This window comes from Oncorhynchus mykiss, chromosome 31, assembly GCF_013265735.2.
Source record: "Oncorhynchus mykiss isolate Arlee chromosome 31, USDA_OmykA_1.1, whole genome shotgun sequence".
Taxonomy (NCBI): domain Eukaryota; kingdom Metazoa; phylum Chordata; class Actinopteri; order Salmoniformes; family Salmonidae; genus Oncorhynchus; species Oncorhynchus mykiss.
Genome location: NC_050571.1, coordinates 41,067,712 through 41,087,853, shown reverse-complemented (window position 1 = coordinate 41,087,853; position 20,142 = coordinate 41,067,712). Strand labels below are relative to the sequence as shown.

The 20,142-nt window shown below is 42.2% G+C and overlaps 2 protein-coding genes across 3 annotated transcripts; one reads left to right on the top strand and one right to left on the bottom strand.

The window, feature by feature from the left end:
* Nucleotides 1-56: 56 nt before the first annotated feature.
* On the bottom strand, nt 57-5,214 carry clic2 (chloride intracellular channel 2). Its single transcript, XM_021584197.2, has 6 exons — nt 4,918-5,214; nt 2,859-2,968; nt 1,912-2,037; nt 1,717-1,820; nt 1,213-1,394; nt 57-929 (listed from the first exon to the last, which is right to left on the bottom strand). The coding sequence occupies exons 1-6, from the start codon at nt 4,969-4,971 to the stop codon at nt 768-770; spliced, it is 738 nt and encodes a 245-aa protein (XP_021439872.1). The 5' UTR covers nt 4,972-5,214; the 3' UTR covers nt 57-767.
* Nucleotides 5,215-10,542: 5,328 nt separating this feature from the next.
* Nucleotides 10,543-19,999, top strand: si:ch73-335m24.2 (protein eva-1 homolog C). 2 transcript variants are annotated; one of them, XM_021584195.2, is made up of 8 exons: nt 10,543-10,743; nt 16,917-17,119; nt 17,435-17,558; nt 17,801-17,953; nt 18,321-18,464; nt 18,597-18,674; nt 18,807-18,890; nt 19,204-19,999. In XM_021584195.2, exons 1-8 carry the CDS (start codon nt 10,632-10,634, stop codon nt 19,596-19,598), a joined length of 1,293 nt encoding a protein of 430 aa, XP_021439870.2. In that variant the 5' UTR covers nt 10,543-10,631; the 3' UTR covers nt 19,599-19,999. The 2 variants fall into 2 exon arrangements, with proteins under 2 accessions (XP_021439870.2, XP_021439871.2); XM_021584196.2 differs by lacking the exon at nt 18,807-18,890 and having other exon boundaries at nt 10,546-10,743.
* The last annotated feature ends 143 nt before the right edge of the window (nt 20,000-20,142 follow it).

Here is a 20,142-nt window from a genome sequence, read left to right as displayed (position 1 = left end):
CACACACACACACACACACACACACACACACACACACACAAACACACTCTCGAGGGTCAGACTCATAAAATAGATTTTATTTGAGTTCACGTCATAGTTTGAAAAAACTAGAATCAGACAGGTGTAAGGTATTATGGTAAAACATTTGACCTAAACGTATTTACATGATAATTGACTATTCTTTATGGTAATCATGAGCAACTGCTAAAATAGATTTTATATCACTACATTCAATCACACATAAACATAATTAGAATACACTCTTATGGTCTTATACATTCTAATTTTATGGGTGTTCAGGTGAAAAACTAAATGTGAAAAAAATATATATATTTACACTATGTACAAAGAAACACTTAATTAGATAAACAGTCAAATTGCACACTTGGCCTATTTAGTGTGGCATATAATGGGAATTGGCAGTATAATTACTTGAAATAAACATCATACATAGACCTTAGTTACTGTAGCAGCCTATTAGTCAATTGTCTGTAAAACACAAGGCATTTTGTAAATAATGCACTTTTTAACATAATGCACTTTAATTAAGCGGGTGTGGACTTCTGTACTGATTTGATTCCTAGAATGCCTATCGATTTCAAAGGCATCCTGATGCAGGATTGACTTGAGATACTTTGATAATGATTGCTGGGGCCTCCCATAAATGTGTTATATTTTTTTGGGGGTGAATGAGTTACCATTTCCATGTAAGGTAATAGTAAAAGAAGACATGTTGTGTAATGATTGGTTAAAGGTTGGTTATAGGTTTACAGCCTCTTATTGGTCACGTCCAGGTAAGCCTTCTCGATCTCGATGTTGGCAGGGCAGGTCTGACTGAACTCCTCCCTCTCGTAGGCATTGTTCAGGTACCTCCAAACACCGGTGAACTGCGCCGGGATGTCAAAGTCACAGTACTTCTTGGCAGCAATCTATCATATAAAACAGAATACATGGGAAAATTGTTGAATTGTGAGACACTATAAACCATAATAGTCATGTTACACTATTTAAATAATGAAGACTGGAGAACAAGGACGGAGAATGTTTATTCCCAATGGTTAAAAATGAAGTTACACTTCTCTCAGGATTAGAAAGTAAGGACGGGCCCTGTCATTGCATAGGTTGTGTTCTACACTTCACAAGACATGCCTAATACCAGAAAATAATAAAATGTGTATTCTAACCGTTTATGTATGGACCTATTTGTCTCACCTTGATGACATGCAGCTTGGGCAGCAGGTTGCAATCTGCCAGGGTGAGATGGTTGCCATCCAGGAACTTTCTCTTGGAGAGGGTGATGCTTTCTCTGGAGTTGTGGTCAATCTCTTCGGGGACGGGGGAGTTCAGGTAGAGATCCAGCCGCTTGAACTCCCGGAGCAGCGCCTTCTCTTGGACTATGGATTGAGAGAAACACAGGTATGTATATCAGAAATATATTATGTATCTATAGCTTTAGAGGTGTTCCTTATGGGCACCTTTCCCAGACCCAGATTAAGTTTATATATTGGGTTGAAAAAGTGCTTTCAATTGAGATTCTCCATTGAGCCTGCTTTTCATGGCCAGGATTAGGCATGGTCTGGTCTCTAACATTCGCATCAAACCAGCATTTCATGAAGGCATACGCCCATAGCGTGTATTCCGTTGAGTACGTATTTTCCATTGCCTCATAAGACATGGACTAATAGAGGAATGTGGACTGACTGTAACTTCACTTACAAGTAGTGTTGGCTGGGTTGTTCTTGATGAAAGAGGAGAACTTGGCGAAAATGTCCGCACCCACGTCAAAGGACTCTTTGTTGACTGGGCTAAGGTGTGGATACCTGAAGGGAGGGAGATGAGATGAGCCTGAGTATGAATTTGTTTTGAAGAAGGTCAGTGCATTTCACTTTCTTTAATATAATAACACTATACCTGGGAGGGGCCAGTGTTTGCTCCAGAAACTCCTCGATCTTGATAAAGTCTGTCTTGAGGGTTCCGTTGTACAGGAGGAACGGGGGGTTGGTCCCTGGTGCCAAATCCTTCAGCTCTGCTGGCTTCCTAGAGTGTACCAGGGCAGGGTTGGGTGGAGAGGTGGGTGAAGGGGAGGGAGAAAGGAAGTAGACAAGGTCATATATGTGATCCTTCCAGCTTTATATCAATAGATACGATGTCGATCATTCAGCGACACAATCACAATGAACACAATGGTTATCAAGCCATGTCAAAAATCCAGTGTTAGCATTCTTGATGAATGATTCCAACAATGCCCATGATTCAGTAAGTAAAACACACAGGCATGGGAGTGGCTAGCACAAAGGGTGCATGTTGTGTGTTTTCTTAATCACTCAGTTATCAGCATCCTTTCAACGTTTCCTGATCTTATTAGCTCACTGGTAATGGGCCTGAGAAATTCACACGGGTTAGATTAAGAAAATATGTTTGTTCAATAACACACGGACCATTCTGCTATTGCTTTAGCCTTGAAAGCACCGCCCTCTATCCCCTCTCTGTATCACACCCCATTGAGTGTTACTTTTTCCCTATTAAACGGCTTGGTTTCTGAAAAACATCCTTGTTCTCCCTCAACTCTTAATAGAGCCCTGCGTGAGGGAGGGTTTTGTCTAGAAGGGATACAGCTTATGTCAAAATGGACTTTTCGTAGCAGGTTAGGACAACTCATGCAGTTGGTTAGGAGAATTAATATAGCAAGTTAGGGTAATTAGGTTAAGATTAGGGAAACGGTTGGGGTTAAGGTTAGCTAAAATGCTAAATATTTACATTTTTGAAGTCCATTTTACATAATCTAGACATGACCCTGTGTAAGGGGATCTTTAAACAGATGCACAGGAAGTGGAAGGGTGGGAGGCGGGGGGGCTTACTTCCTCATGTCGACGGTGGTAACGGTGAACTTGACTCCTTTCAGCCACAGGACCATGAAGAGCCTCTGGCAGAATGGGCAGTTGCCCACGTTCTCTCCATCGTGGCCAGCCTGAAGGACAAGCAGCATTAATAATTGGGTTTAGGTTTGGTTATAGCCTGGTTCTGTTTGTGCTGTATTGCCAACTCCTTTGGTCATTGTCATACCAAAGGAGTTGGGGCGGTAGGGTAGCCTAGTGGTTAGAGCGTTGGACTAGTAACCGAAAGGTTGCAAGATTGAATCCCCGAGCTGACAAGTTAAAAATCTGTCATTCTGCCCCTGAACAAGGCAGTTAACCCACTGTTCCTAGGCCGTCATTGAAAATAACAATTTGTTCTTAACTGACTTGCCTAGTTAGATAAAGTTAAAATAAAAAAGTTGTCAAGACAATATTAGCATATCTCGGACCAGGCTAGTTTACCAGTAGTATATTTCATAGACAGCAATATACGATAACTGCCTCAAACACAGAAGACTCATGGTCACATGTAAGAAAGTGCCCTTTCCAAATTCCAATAGCTTTATGTTGACATTGTCCATGTTATCCATTACAGTAAGTCCTGATCTCCAACCCTATCATGCAATTCATATTAATCTCATGTCATGACAAAAGACACAAATATACACACTTGTAGTGGTGGGAGTGGCTGGGGTATTTTAGGAGCTGCTACTTGATAGAAAAAGCAGACATTGTGTTGGAGAGGAAGATAACGGTAGATAACGGCCTCTGGTATTGAGAAACTAATTGAATTGTTCACTCACTGTTGTACGCAATTTGATTTTGTGTGTGTGTGTGTGTGTGTTTTAAGCAACGCTCCCCACACAACCTGACAGAGTTTGAGAGGATTTGCAGAGAAGAAGGTGAGAAACTCCCCAAATACAGGTATGCCAAGCTTGTAGCGTTGTACCAAAGAAGACTCAAGGCTTTAATCACTGCCAAAGTTGCTTCAACAAAGTACTGAGTAAAGGGTATGAATACTTATGTAAATATGAAATGTAAAAAAAACGTTTTTGCTTTGTCGTCCATTTTACAATAAGGCCGTAACGTAACAAAATGTGGAAAAGGTTAAGGGGTCTGAATGCTTTCCGAATGCACCGTGGCTTCACCTCCCTTTTACCAAAAATCGTTATCTCACAGACACCCTTCGGCTCCCCCTCAAAAGGAAGTAGGGATACATGGACATGCCCAGAGTTGCGGAACAAACACCCTGAGATTTGACGTGTCTCCTCACGAGGAAAAGGGGGGATCTGGCGCCGAAGGGGTGGATTACGTTTCTGGGATATGACTTCACATAGAAACATACGTGTGTATGTGTCTTCTTATTTGATATTTTTGTGTAAATGTGCGTATGTGTAATAGAGCATGTGCAAATGTGTCAGTGTGTGGGCGTGTCTGTCTCATCGGGGGCCAGGGGTCTCCAGCGTCCTGCCAGCACCTCCTGGGCGTGTGGTGATAAGGTGGCTTCCAGTATCTGGCGTCATTACCCAGGGATAAAGGCCACTCTCACTGTCACTGAGGAGTGTATGCTCAGTCACACACACACACACACACACACACACACACACACACACACACACCAGCCTCCACAAGGCTTTACGTAACCCTAGATGACGATCGTTCATGGAGTGCCAACCATTGGATTGATGGTGCCCATAATGAAGATCTCTGACCCTCTACAATGCTGAGGGCTGATAAGTGAACTACAAATCTTGGTCAAATTCCAGTTTTTACCAATCCTGAACACAACACTACAAGTATTGAGCCCTTATTTGAAACAGAGGCTATGGCTGAAGTAGCTGAAGCTTACATTACAGCTTGATTTTGTACATTTCATTTGCTTTCACATGAAACACTTTCGAGGTATGTTTTTCTGTATTTCAATCATCGCATAATTTACATCTTTTTACATATTTTTGAAATAATAGACATTCATAGGCGGTATGTTAGAATTAATACAAATTCTTATTATTTTTATTCTAAACTAAAGGAAACACAATACTAAACTAAACACAATACTGACCTTTATGAAGAGTTCAATAGTCGGGTCTTTGTCGGAGTTCTGTCGTAGTGCCATTTTGTCCAAAAGCTGTGTTGTGTGGTGCCAAGTTCAGAAACGTTTTTCCCAACAAGTGTCCTCAGACCCAACCAAAACCTCTTAACGCTGAAGACTCCAAGTCCACTGAAGTGAAACCTCACTATGCCCTTGAGTCTGCTATATATCTGTGTGCTCTAGTGTGCTGGTTTATATATGGATCTTAGGAGGCAGTGTAAGACCCTTGTGGCTGGCATGCTTTGTCTGAGGGCTTCATGAGGCTATCACTGTGAAAAGTCAGAGGAGGGGGTGGGTCCAGAGGATGGGCGTGGTCCTCCCTTATATAAACAGTGCCAAGCTCTCTCTATGAGGAGAGCCTAAAATAGGTCCTATTATTTGTCTGTTGATAACGGTTAATCAAACAATGTAGACATATAGTTTCACCATGTGACAAAAAAGCTGACAGCCATCATATTCCCCATACTGACAGTATAGCCATATTGAATACACTGTTTTGATGATTTGTCACATTAGTAACTAGTGTACACTTTCTACTTTTTGGCTCGTCCTTACAAAACATGTACTGTGTTGGAATATACTGCGAACCATTAACACCTCATTTGATTTGGAAATGTTAAAACACAAGTGGCTCTCATCTGTTTGAGCAAGTGATTGCTTTGGTAACTGGACTTCCAGATGAGGATATTTTGTGATGAGACCCAATTGCGCATGAGAAACAAATATATATATATCAAACATTTTTGATGCCGTGTTATGGTAAGGATTTCTGGAAAAAAATTCAAACATTTGCGCAGAATTGCCAGTAACCTTTATGTCACGACTTCCACCGAAGTCGTTTCCTCTCCTTGTTCAGGCGGTGTTCGGCAGTCGGCATCACCGGTCTTCTAGCCACCGTGGATCCATTTTTCATGTTCCATTTGTTTTGTCTTGTTTTCCTACACACCTGGTTTCAATATTCCTAATTTATTGTTGTGTATTTAACCCTCTGTTCCCCCCCATGTCTTTGTGTGGAATTGTTTATTAGTAAGTGCTTGTGCACATGTTACTGGGTTTTGTACCCATGTTTGTTTATTTCGTTATGCCGTTGGTTTTACAATTAAACTGCTTCGGCTATTACCTAGTTCTGCTCCCCTGCATCTGACTTCCCTGCCACCAGTTACGCACCCCTTCCACTTTAAGACTACACGGTTAGCTACTTTAATATAAAACTAAGATCTACGACTGTTATCCCTGTAAAAATACATCTGTGATAAAGCGTTTATTTAATTACATTTTTTAATATGTCAGGAATGCATGATATCTTGCCAGCAGTAGAAACTGGCTGGCATGATTTTAGTGAAATCACATGGGTGTTTGTGGTTAATGTTGGTACTTGGTGAGTCACAGGGGAGGTGGAGGCACGGGTCATTGTGTCATGATGGGAGAACCCCCAGCCTACATCCCTTGGGTAGAGGGAATGGAGCGGATTAGTTTTGCTTTCAGTTACCATCTGAGGGTATGGTGGTGGAGGGGGGAACTTTAAGAAAACCAAAAGGGTTTGTCCATAATCCATAAATAGGCACAAGTCCGTAGCGCATCGAATAAAGCAATGATCAAATCAAATCAAAGTTTATTTGTCACGTGCGCCGAATACAACAGGTGTATTCACATTACAGTGAAATGCTTACTTACAGGCTCTAACCAATATTGCAAAAAAGGTATTAGGTGAACAATAGGTAAGTAAAGAAACAAAGCAACAGTGAAAAGACAGGCTATATACAGTAGCGAGGCTATAAAGGTAGCAGGGCAACATACAGACACCGGTTAGTCAGGCTGATTGAGGTAGTATGTACATGTAGATACGGTTAAAGTGACTATGCATATATGATGAACAGAGAGTAGCAGAAGTGTCAAAGATCTGCTGATTATTTGTGAGGACATAGGTAAATATGAACGAACCAGTCAGCACGTTATCAATGACAATCCATTATAATGCAGTTATCATAAGCATGTATGATCTCTTCTCATTTAATCAGGCCCGTACATGCTTATAGCAAATAAAGCATTAAAACTGTGAGGTGTTATATTATTATATCTACAGTACATCATATTCTAGATGCAAATTCATTGAATTAATTTGATATGATTGCCACTTTACACCTCCCTGGAGACCAGGTTTTAGTTCCACTGTTCACTGAAGTGTGTGCATCTGTGAGAAATCAGTTGACAGTTGCAACATCTGCCGGGGAATTTAGTTGCTCCAGCTGTACATACGTAAACCCAGTATAAATAAGTCTAGGGGGGGAGTTCACCGATTTCTGACATCTTTCAGCAGTGTGGAGACGGCTCATGAAACACATGCCTTCCGAGGGGCTAAAACCTTGATAAGACAAGGAGTCCAGGGACAAATGACTGAACAATATGGACCTCTGCTCAGTGTACTTCTAGTCTCAGATATATAGTATCTGCCGCCCCAGGGTCTGATGGGTATTTCCATCACAGAGGGGGGAGGATAAAAAGTAAACGCTCGACATGGAAACTCCCAACAAATCCTGGAAATGAGGCAAATAACCCGCAGCCAGAACAGGAAATTAGCAAGCATGGAGAGTAACAAAGTATCCTCTACCAATGAAGAAAGAATAGGAGGTCATGCCATAGACATCAGCAAAGGCTGTGGAGGAGAGGACGGCTCATAATAATGTCTGGAACGGAGCGAATGGAATGGCACCAAACCATGTGTTTGATGTATTTGATACCGTTCCACTCATTCCGCTCCAGCCATTAACACAAGCGTGTCCTCCCCAATTAAGATGCCACCAACCTCCTGTGATAGACATAGGCGGAGTTCCCCTACAGGACTTAGGACGCCTTGACACTCATTGGGAGGTGTTCTGGATTTCAACGGGGCGTATGTTGGATCACTTGTCAAGTTAAAATAACTGAAGGGAAAGTTGGAAATGTGGGATCAATAGGTTTTCTCAATAGGATCAAAAAGCAGGGATGTGTATCTATCCAAGCCCCTATGAATTCCATCTGAATTACTGTATCGCTCCAAGAGTGTCCAAGAGTGTGACTCATCTCAGAATTGGTTGACCTTTAGAGCAGGGCTCCCCAACTGGCGGCCAGTGGGCCGAATTTGGGCCAGGGATGGTTTCATTTGGTCCTGCCAAGTTTTCTGAGCTAAAAAAAAAAAAGATTTTTACATTTTCATTGTTGGACATAAAACACCAGGATATCAGCTCCAAGTGATTTTGATTAAATGAATGAAATCTGTTTCAATTATTCCCACGCATAATAGAGAGACGTGATCGTATACAAATGTAAGCAACATTTGAAATGATTATGTTTTAGTCAAACATTATATCGGTTTGGGCTTCTTGCAGTCAATTTGCAGTTTACAAATGATTTGTAATTCTGTTCCGGCCCCCTGACCATCCTCTCAACAGAGTTAATAAACACTGCTCTAGAGTTATGGAGGGAGTTTGTGTTTGGGAGGGCAGGGCTGATAGTAATTTCTGAATGGCATCCAGTGTTTGACTATGAGATCTCCTACACGATAAACAACTATCTGATCTTATCTGAGAGAAGCCAATCAACTCTCTCTGATCCTCACTCTAGTTGGCGCAATTGTGAACCTACGTAGCAACTGAGTTCACCAGTTTTGGTTTTGGTTGCTATGACAACTGCACGAGTGGCGCTGACAGCTCAGTTGAAGCATGATGGGTTTGGTTCCCATGTGCATCACATCTTTTAAACATACAGGTCACTGGAGGCGGCTGAGGGGACGACGGCTCACAATAATGGTTGGAACGGAGAGAATGGAATTAAGGTGCCACCAACCCCCTGTGAGACAGGCATGCATTTCAGTTGCCTTGAATAAACCTGTCTCGTAAAAAGACAATATTTGTTCATTAATGTGTTTGCAACACTACTGTTATTTGATATACTACTTACTATTTACTTTGATCCTTTCTTACATTTGAACAGCTGAAGCAAGCACACAACCTTTCTTCAGGTAATGCACCTTTCCTAGTAAATCATTTTTTTGGACCAGGATAAGAAAAATGGAAACAACAGATATGTCACAAACCTACGGAGCAATGAAACAAGTATTAACATAAACATTGTGACAATTAAGTGTGATATCTGGAGTGTTACTGGAAAAGCAGAGCTGGCTGGAAATGTGTTACTTGCCATTGACCTCTCTCTTCCCCTTCCACAGAGCAGAGGGAAAGAAAAGGCCTATCTCAGGGAGACAGACTAGCCATATCTCCATTAGACACACAGCATCTGGAAGTGAGCACCTCTGGAAAACCACCTCTTTGAGGAAGTCCCAAATGGCACCCTGTTGCCTATATAGTGCACTCATTTTGACCAGGACTCTTTACATGTAGTGCAGTATAAAGGGATTAGGGTTCCATTTGGACAGAGGTGTGAAGTAACTAATTACAGCTACTCTCGTTACTGTAATTGACTAGCTTTTCCGAGTACTTATACTTTGAATATTTTTGAAAGTCAGTATTTGTACTTATACTTGAGGAAAATTGCCTTTTAGTAACAGTACTTCTAGTTGAGTAGGATATTTTAGTACTCTTAAAATATACATTTTGTGAGTGAGAGACTGAGTGTGTGAAGGAAAGAGTGTGAATGGTGGAGGGAGTGAATATCGGAAGGGACCCTGGACAAGTAAAAAGTAACAGAGGGGGGAATGAGGGATTGAATAAGTCTGTATATATACTGTATATAGAAGTCTGGCAACTTTGTTTATTAACTTTATTTTGTATATATTTTTTACCAATACATCTTCATTGCTTTGAATGTTTAAGTTGACAAATGTTAATAGTATATTTTTGACAAATCCTTCTTTTTCACATGTAGATGCGCCTTGCTGCAACTCATAAAATAAATAAAAACGTAGTTCCTACTGTACATACATTTCCTCTCATGTGTAACGACGTTCAGGTAACCTTAAATTAGCTAATTATCGAGGTCAATGTTTTTATTTTAAATTACTTTTGCTCTGAGTACTTTTAAATTAGCTACTTTTTAATTTGAATGTATTTAAAAAATATAAAAAAATTGACACCGGTAATTTTTACCTCTACTTGAGTAAAATGTCATTAAAGAAACAATAGTCCTACTTGAGTAGGATATTTCACTACTCTTTCCACCCCTGCATTTGTCTATATGAACAGGACTCTCATACAGTCAACTCTCATGTTGACCAGTGGGCTGCTGGGGGTCTTGATTTGGCCGTTACACACGCAGAGTCAATACATGTTATCACACTAAACAAAGAAGGTATCCACGTGGACCTAATAGCTGTGTTGAGCTTATTTATTGTCAATAACAATAACATAACATTGGTCTCTTCTTATATACAGTAGGTCGATAGTTCTCACACCTTGGACGGTAGGTGATAAACAAATGGACAAAAATGCTTGCATGCACACCCACAAGCACATGCATGCACACAATTGTACGTATGTATACACACACACACACACACACACACACACACACACACACACACACACACACACACAGACGTACACACAACAGTCAGCTGATCCTTTTGACTGTGAAAAGGGGGACTGTTCGACGGTCAAGACAATGGGTATCATTGACCACTCGCTCACGGTCAGTAAACAGCCAAGCAGCATCGCATAGTGATAAACCCCACTGGTGGTGTGTAATATAGGATGGGCACCATGACAGTCCCATGGAGCTTCTGGAGGTCCTGCTGGTCTCTGTTCCTCTTCCTCATCCTGGCTCTGAACACACACAGTGCATGGTCCTCTCCCGATTTCTCCGGTAAGTGTGTTTTCGGCCTTTGTTATTGCTGTTATATAGAAAAAGTGGGGAAAATAGATACTGGTATGGCTCACTCAGCACTACATGTTGTGTAGAGAGGAAGCCTGCGCAAGACACGAGCAGCATCCCAAATGGCACCCGGTTTGCTCACAGGGCTCTGGTCAAAGTTGTGCACTATGTAGGGAATAGGATGTCATTTGGGACGGTACATTCCCTGATTTATCTCCTGGACATCCTGTGCCAACAAACAGCGGCAGCGGTTCACTGTGAGAGACAATTGTCAGGGTTAAAGCACCCTGTCCTCCTCATTGACAATAATGTCATTATAATAACCATTATAATTCTGAAAATAGAATTATTGCTTAATTCTCCACATATCACTGATAATGGCCATGCCATTATCTGTTTCAATACACATATCAAGCAAACATTATCTAGAATTATAGGCCTGAGTAATAGTATTTTTTTTGTAGTTAATTAAATAAGAATGACATTGACACCCGTTTGAGCTGATAACAGTGATTAAGTACACCACCCCGTTCATGAAAATGGTTTGCTCATACAGACTATATATATGCTATATAAAGCAGGCAGACAGGCATCAAGGAATTCAGTTACTGTTTATTTGAACGTTACAACTGGCAAAACGAGTCACCTAAGCGACTTTCAGCGTGGTATGATCGTCGGTGCCAGGCATGCCGGTTCCAGCATCTCAGAAATGGCCTGACTTCCTGTGCTTTTCACCCATGACAGTGTCTAGGGTTTACAGAGAATGGTGCCACAAACAAAAAGCATTCAGTCAGCGGCAATCCTGTGGGCGTAAATAGCTTGTTGATAAGAGGTTTAAGGAGAATGGTAAGAATGGTGCAAGCTAACAGGCGGGCCACAAACATACAAATAACGGCGCAGTGCAACAGTGGTGTGCAGAACGACATCTCGGAACACAAAACTCATCGGTCTTTGCCACAGATAGGCTATTGCTGTACACCACCACACCGGATTCCATTCCTATCAGCTAAAAACAAGAAGAAGCAGCTCCAGTGGGCACGCAATCAATAAGACAGAACAATTGAGGAGTGGAAAAACATTGTCTTGTATGACAAATCCCGGTTCCTGTTGTGTCATGCTGATGGCAGTCAGGATTTAGCATAAGCAGCATCAGTCCATGGCCCCATCTTGCCTGGTATCAATAGTACAGGCTGGTGGCGGTGGTGTAATGGTGTGGGGAAGGTTTTCCTGGCACATGTTAGGTCCCTTGATATTAATTGAGCAATGTTTCCATGCCCTGAAGAAGTCAGGCTGTTACTAGATGGATGTACCTAATAAAATGGCCAGTGAGTGTATTTGTGTTGTCCTGGTTGCATATTCATTGATGAATGTCAGACACATCAGCATGACAACAGTCAGAGATGTTACATGATGATTTGTTTGGACAAGATAGACAGCCAGTCCATGCAGGGTGACCACTACTGCCTTTGTCTGGGGCTTGTCATTGTCACTCTATCTCTATATCTGACCATTACAGGGATCAACATCTGTGTATGGGTGTGAGCAATGAGCTGCTCTAAGAATAGCACATTGTGAGGGAGAGACTGGTACTGCCCTGCCGTGGCTCTGCAGAGCTGCATAACATTGGGGAACACAAAACAGACCCAGCCAGGAAGAGACAGACAGGGGCCAGGGCATAGAAATAGAATGACTAGAAAGGACATTCATTCTATTTCTATGGCCCAGGAAATCGCTGTGACAATAAGATGAGTCCAAATCCAACAATAGAATAAGAATGACTAGAAGAGATCATTTCCCTTTATGTCAACATTTTGTCCATTCTAGGAATTCTATTTATATGGATCCAACTCTGTTATGAACTCTGTTATCCTATGTGATTGTGTATCATAGCACAACACTGCTCAGGAGAGCTACTCCCAATGTTTGGGACACAACCCTCTTGTAACCAGGGCTGGGTGACCATGAGTACAATGACACAGGACACAGAATGTGCAATGTGTCAAACTGTTGCTTCACAGATGAAGCCTAGTCCTCATTTAAGAAGCATTTTCAATCAAGGGAGATTCTCCATTAAAAGGGCTTTTTTTGTCCAGGATTCGTCAGTGTCAGGTAAACCGGCCAAGATGGTCTATCAAATCAAATCAAATTAATATATGAAGCCCTTCTTACATCAGCTGATGTCTCAAAGTGCTAAAACCCCAAACAGCAAGTAATGCAGGTGTAGAAGCACCTGCATTACATGAGATGTAATGTAATTCCATTGTTAAAAGATGATGACTTAGGAAAAACAAACTCCTTCTGTGTTAAGTCAATTCTTTTATTTGTATGGCAATTGATTTATTACTAACTCTACTTTATTTGGTCTTGGTTCAACAAGTCAAGAGTATCAAGCCCTATATGGCTTCTTGAATGTGAGGTCATCCTTTATTTCTTAAATATGTTTCATAAACTCTGAACAGCTTGTCATCTAGTAAAAAGCTGATTAAAACCACTCCCAGAAGATTAGATACAGACTTCAGAAAGTACACTACATACACAAACGTATTTGGACACCCTATCAAATGAGTTGATACGGCTATTTCAGCCACACCCGTTGTTGACAGGTGTATAACATCGAGCACACAGCCATGCAATCTCCATAGACAAACATTGGCAGTAGAATGGCCTTACTGAAGAGCTCAGTGACTTAAAACATGGCACTGTCGTAGGATGCCACCTTTCCAACAAGTCAGTTTGTCAAATTCCTGCCCTGCTAAAGCTTCCCCGGGTCAACAGTAAGTGTTGTTATTGTAAAGTGGAAACATCTGCGAGCAACAACAGCTCTGCCACGAAGTAGTAGGCCACACAAGCTCACAGAACTAGACCGCCGATTGCTGAAGCACATAGCGAGTAAAAATCGTCTGTCCTCGGTTGTAACACTCACTACCGAGTTCCAAACTGCCTCTGGAAGCAATGTCAGCACAAGAACTGTTAGGTGGGAGCTCACAAAATGGATTTCCATGGCCGAGCAGCCACACACAAGCCTAAGGTCACAATGCGCAATGTCAAGTGTTGGCTGGAGTGGTGTAAAACTCGCCGCCATTGGACTCTGGAGCAGTGGAAATGAGTTCTCTGGAGTGATAAATCACGATTCACCATCTGGCAGTCCGATGGACAAATCTGGGTTTGGCGGATGCAAGGAGAACGCTACCTGCCCCAATGCACAGTGGCAACTGTAAAGTTTGGTGGAGGAATAATGGTCATCGACTGTTTATCATGGTTCGGGCTAGACCCCTTAGTTCCAGTGAAGGGAAAGCTTAACGCTACAGCATACACTGCATCTAGACAATTCTGTGTTTCCAACTTTGTGGCAACAGTTTGGGGAAGGCCCTTTCCTGTTTCAGCATGGCAATGCCCCCGTGCACAGAGCGTGGTCCATACAGAAATGGTTTGTCGAGATTGGTGTGGAAGAACTTGACTGGCCTGCGCAAAGCCCTGACCTCAACCCCATCGAACACCTTCGGGATGAATTGGAATGCCGACTGCGAGCCAGGCCTAATCGCACAAGATCAGTGTCCGACGTCACTCATGCTCTTGTGGCTGAATAGAAGCAAATCCCTGCAGCAATGTTCCAACATCTAGTGGAAAGCCTTCCCAGAAGAGTGGAGGCTGTAATAGCAGCAAAGCAACTCCATATTAATGCCCATGATTTTGGAATGAAATGTTCGACGAGCACATACTTTTGGTCATGAAGTTTATTTACACCCCTTGACCTTTTCCACATTTTGTTGTGTTAAAATTGTTAAACACATTGTTGAGTACCTGTCACGCCCTGGCCTTAGTTATCTTTGTTTTCTTTATTATTTTGGTTAGGTCAGGGTGTGACATGGGGGATTTATGTGTTTGCTGGTCTAGGGGTTTTGTATGTTTATGGGGTGTTACCTAGTCTATGTGTTTATGTAAGTCTATGGTTGCCTAGATTGGTTCTCAATTAGAGGCAGGTGTTTATCGTTGTCTCTGATTGGGAACCATATTTAGGCAGCCATGTTCTTTGGGTATTTTGTGGATGGTTGTCTTCTGTCATTGCACCAGATAGGACTGTTTTGGTTTTCACAGTTGTTGTGTTGGCATTTTGTAGTGGTCATGGTTTTTGTCTTTATTAAACATGTTGAACACTAACCACCCTGCATTTTGGTCCTCTTCTCCTTCAACGGAAGAAAACTGTTACAGTACCACTCTCCATATTTTCAAGAATAGTAGTGACTGCATCATGTTATGGGTATGCTTGTATTCGTTAAGGACTGGATAGTTATTTTAAGTTTAAAAAAGAAATGGAATGGAATAACCTAAAACACAAGGCCAAATCTAGAGTTGCTTACCAAGAAGACAGTGAATGTTCCTGAGTGGGGGAGTTACAGTTTTGTCTTAAATCTGCTTGTGAATCTATGGGAAGACTTAAAGGGTTGTCTAACAATGATCAACGACCAATTTGACAGAGCTTGAAGAATTTTCTAAAGAATAACGTTTGAATATTGTACAATCCAGGTGTGCAAATCTCTTAGAGACTAACCCTATCACACCCTGATCTGTTGCACCTGTGCTTGTCTCCACCCCCCCTCCAGGTGTTGCCCATCTTCCCCATTATCCCCTGGGTACTTATACCTGTGTTTTCTGTCTGTTTGTTGCCAGTTCATCTTGTTTGTTCAAGCCTACCAGCGGGTTGTTTCAGCTCCTAGTCGCTCTTTTGCATGTCCTCCTGGTTTTTGACCTTTGCCTGTCTTGACATGTTTTCACTTTGACAAACATGTTTTCACTTTGACATTAGGGGCATTGTGTATAGACGGGTAATAAATTCAACCCATTTTGAATTCAGGCTGTAACACAACACATTTTTGGAATAAGTCATAAGTTTATTGGTCACATACACATGGTTAGCAGATGTCAATGCGAGTGTAGCGAAATGCTTGTGCTTCTAGTTCTGACAGTGCAGTAACAACTAACAAGTAATCTGACAATTCCACAACAATTTCCTCATACACACAAATGTAAGTGGATGGAATAAGAATATGTACATATAAATATATGGAGGAGCGATAGCTGAGTGGCATAGGCAAGATGCAATAGATGGAATAAAATACAGTATATACATATGAGATGAGTAATGTAGGATATGTAAACATTAAAGTGGTATTATTTAAAATGACTAGTGATCCATTTATTAAAGTGGTCAATGATTTGAGTATGTATGTAGGCAGCAGCCTCTGTGTTAGTGATGGCTGTTTAACATTCTGATGGCCTTGAGATAGAAGCTGTTTTTCAGTCTCTCGGTCCCAGCTTTGATGCACCTGTACTGACCTCGCCTTCTGGATGGTAGCGGGGTGAACAGGCAGTGGCTCGGGTGGTTATTGTCCTTGATGATCTTTTTGGCCTTCCTGTGACATCGGGTGCTGTAGGTGTCCTGGAGGGCAGGTAGTTTTCCACCGGTGATGCGTTGTGCAGACCGCACCACCCTCTGGAGAGCCTTGCGGTTGATGGAGGTGCAGTTGCCATACCAGACAGTGACACAGCCCGACAGGATGCTCTCAATTGTGCATCTGTAAAAGTTTGTGAGTGTTTTAGGTGCCAAGTCAAATTTCTTCAGCCTCCTGAGGTTGAAGAGGCGCTGTTGTGCCTTCTTCGCCACACTGCCTTCTTCACCACAATTTGTCCAAGATGTGTATGCCAAGGAACTTAAAACTTTACACCTTCTCCACCACTGTCTCGTCGATGTGGATAGGGGGGTGCTCCCTCTGCTGTTTCCTGAAGTGCATGATCATCTCCTTTGTTTTGTTGACGTTAAGTGAGAGGTTGTTTTCCTGGCATCACACTCCAGTCAAGGGGTATGAATACTTTCTGAAGGCACTGCATGACAAGTCACTGCATGACACTGCATGACTGTTTGAACAGTGTTATATTGTACTGTTGGCAGTGCCTGCCTCTAAAATGTAAAATCAATTACAGTACAATATTTTGGCATAATAATCCCCATTCTTGCTTAATAGGGCCTATTTCTTTGAATTGTTTTCTATGTGCATTTTCTGCTCCATTTCTTGAGAAGTGGTGGATTTGATCAAAAGCATTGACAGTTGTCAGTTTGATCTTTGAGGTCTGTCTTATCTCCATGCACACCTTCTGTTCCTTTTCAGTGTACCTCCACACAATACTAAGAAACCACACTGCTCATGCCTGCGATGGAGACACGCTTTCTATCAAGTGTCCCTCCAGAACCTCTGTGTCTGTCCTGTCAGCATTCTACGGACGTCGTGTCCCCAGCAAGAACTTATGTCCCCCTGCAAACACAAACATGACTGAGGACAACACTGGATGCACTTCCACTGTCGCTATCCAGGTACAGTATAGTAATTAGCCATACAGAGTTGTCCTCTATTACTGACAGCAAAACAGAAGCCAACTTATCAGCAGTTAGCTCCACAAGTTGATAACTTAAGAACATTGGACTCTTCACTTAAATAATATGAATCACATACTGTTAGGACTTACTACAGCAGTGATTGAATATGTTGTGGGTTTGAACCTGGGTATGCCTCAAGACTGTCTGCTGAGCTAAAGCCTTTTGATGAGTAACCTTGCCTGAGACCTAAGGACTTGCATGTAAATGTGCATATTTTTCTCACACTCAAACATTGTTGTGTTGTCCCTGCAGAAAGTGGTGTCGGAGTGTCAGGACCGGCGTTCCTGTCATATACCTGTCATTAGCCCAGTGTTTGGTCAGGACCCCTGTCCCCTCACCAGCAAGTACCTCATAGTGTCCTACAAGTGCCGCCCAGGTGAGACGAGTCCACAGGGTTTGATTGTGTGAGGGTAACACAAACTGTCCTAAAGTGTGGTTGTGAATTTAGGAGACAAAAGATCTTGAATAGTACTCCACAACTGAATACATCAGATACATCAGGAAATTCAATAGGTCTGTTTCTATTTAACGGAATAGGATAATATCTAATTCTATTGAAATATACAGTATTATACAGTAAGTTTGTCAGTGATCGATACTGCTGTTTTTATCTTTCAGAGCACCACCGTACTAGGTTGGTGTGTGAAAACGAGAGACTGAGGCTGGTGTGTAAGAATAACACTGTCCTGGCTATCTACTCGGCTACATTTGGCCACCTGCTGCACGGGAGTCCCAACTGTCCTCAGGAAACTGCACCACAGCCTGACATGGGTCTGAAACCATAGTCATTGGTGTGAAACAGGGAACTAAAGTGTCATCTAGTGGTCAAATACTAGGATACAAATAATGTGTAGTGTGTGTTACTATGTTACTTACTACAGATGAGTAACACATGAGTAGGCATAAGGTACATGGATATACCCTTGACCTATGCATGTTTTCAACCTCTATAGCCTACTGTATATCAGAGTCAGACCAGGATCAAATGCCTATTTTAAATACTTGTGCTTGATTAAGGTTGGAGTTTATACTTTAGGGACTAGTCATTTTGCTTGTTTGTATCAGACTATATCAAGCACAGCTCAAGTATTTGACTTATTTGACCCACATCTGATCAGAGTATACATCTATCCTTCAGAGTGTCTGTCACCATCTGCCCTGAGGAAGGTGTCACGCAGGTGTCATGGCCGAGCCAACTGCTCAGTGCTGGCTGACACTCAGAACTTTGGGGACCCGTGTTTTCCTGGCACCAGGAAGCACCTGAGAGTGTCCTTTACATGTGGTATGTGACTAGAAGTCAAAGAGCCACAACCATGTGAGAGACACAAACATCATGCTGTCTATAACTCACCAGATTACTGAGAAAATGTTTCAGGAGAAATTGATCAAAATGAACCCTCTTTTGCCTCACCAGTTCCTCGATATCTCTTGGAGGATGTGCGACGGAGTGGATCAACATCAGACCCTTTCTTGATCTCAGACTACACACATGGTAAGACACCTACAAATACACGTATCCAAGTAAATGTAGCTAGCTCAGCTACTAGTAGTGCAATTAGGTCGGTGGACAATATGATTTGCAGCCGTTGGGCAGAAGGCACAGTAAGTCCCTTCTCATCTGCAGGAGGCTGGTACACTGGCCCCGGCGTCATCAGGCCTCAAAACGTGCTTTATACCAACTCTCTGGAAATTTTTGACAAAATGCTGGGTAGGTCTATTGTTTTCTGTGTGCATGTAGGGCTGGTTACTCATTAGCAGGGCCTCTTTGTACTTTATATAATATGCCTTGTCTTACTTAATGATCAGCAGGCACCCATCATTAGCCTGGTGCCAGATCTCTTTGTTCTGTATAGCTGTAGGATTTGGCAAGACAGCACAAATAGATCTGGGAACAGGCCAACAAATTGTAACTATCTCGATTGTATAGCTGTTAATATAGGCTTTGTACTTCTATCTATTTCTCATTGAGCAATATCATGCTAATTTCACCCCAGACTAGTGTGTCATCCCTCCACCCACAGGTCTTCCAGAGAGAGTGGCCCTCTACTTTGTCTCAGGGATCTGCGCTGGTCTAGTCTTCCTACTCTGTCTGTTCGGCCTGCGCTCCACCTTGGTGAGGGATGTCAAGGACTTGGCAACAGAGCTGGGGGATGAGCTCAAGGCCAGCCGCAGACCCCGCCGGGAAGTCATGGAGGACCAGTATGACGACGACACCTCTGATGCCTCCTCCTTCCGCCGCCTCACCCAGTCCTACCGTGCGGCGGATATCTTTAGTCCAGCGACCATGACGGTGGAGATGGTGGAGAGGGAGGGAGAGGAGAAGGAGATGCCCAAGTTCGGAGACATCTGGCCCCACAGGGACTCCAGCCCATACGCCATCCATAAGATAATAGGGAATAGAATAGAATATCCATAAAATAAAAGCCTGCAGTGCCCGAGACTCCACAGGAGTAGAGTAGAATAGAATCAAATTGAATAGACATAAGATAAAGGCCAGCAATGTATGAATATCTATAGGTATTTTATTGTATTCTATACTACACACAAAATAAAAGGCCTGCAATGCCTGAGAATCCACAGGAAAGCTTGTGGGAACAGACAGCAGCAACACATTAATCATAGACTGAAAATGAATATATATACATTATTTTCTTGTAATTCCATGTTATCTATCTTTCCTTAATGTACGTTTTATATGATATGGTGTCCTAACCTCATTATATTCAGATAACTGGAATGAAGCACACACATGGATAACAAGTTCAACATGTTTTTGGTTGGTGGGTTTCAATAAACGTAATAACTTTTTGCCTAGAAGTTTGGGGAAATGGTAAGACAATTTCAATTGCACTGAGTCAAATCAAATGTTTCTTTGATTTAGGCCTTTTTTGTACCATTAAATTCCATCTATTGGTGATCTTCATGTAAACTGTCCAGTAGATGACGCCATCCTCAAGCAT

Excerpts from the sequence above, each read along its gene's own strand:
- clic2 (XM_021584197.2), bottom strand. The coding sequence starts at position 4,971 with ATGGCACTACGACAGAACTCCGACAAAGACCCGACTATTGAACTCTTC. Across the intron at positions 2,038-2,858 it reads ACCACCGTCGACATGAGGAA|GAAGCCAGCAGAGCTGAAGG; the intron begins GTAAGCCCCCCC and ends GGTACACTCTAG. Across the intron at positions 1,395-1,716 it reads CAACCCAGCCAACACTACTT|TCCAAGAGAAGGCGCTGCTC; the intron begins GTAAGTGAAGTT and ends CTCAATCCATAG.
- si:ch73-335m24.2 (XM_021584195.2), top strand. The coding sequence starts at position 10,632 with ATGGGCACCATGACAGTCCCATGGAGCTTCTGGAGGTCCTGCTGGTCT. Across the intron at positions 18,675-18,806 it reads GATCTCAGACTACACACATG|GAGGCTGGTACACTGGCCCC; the intron begins GTAAGACACCTA and ends TCTCATCTGCAG. Across the intron at positions 18,891-19,203 it reads AATTTTTGACAAAATGCTGG|GTCTTCCAGAGAGAGTGGCC; the intron begins GTAGGTCTATTG and ends CTCCACCCACAG.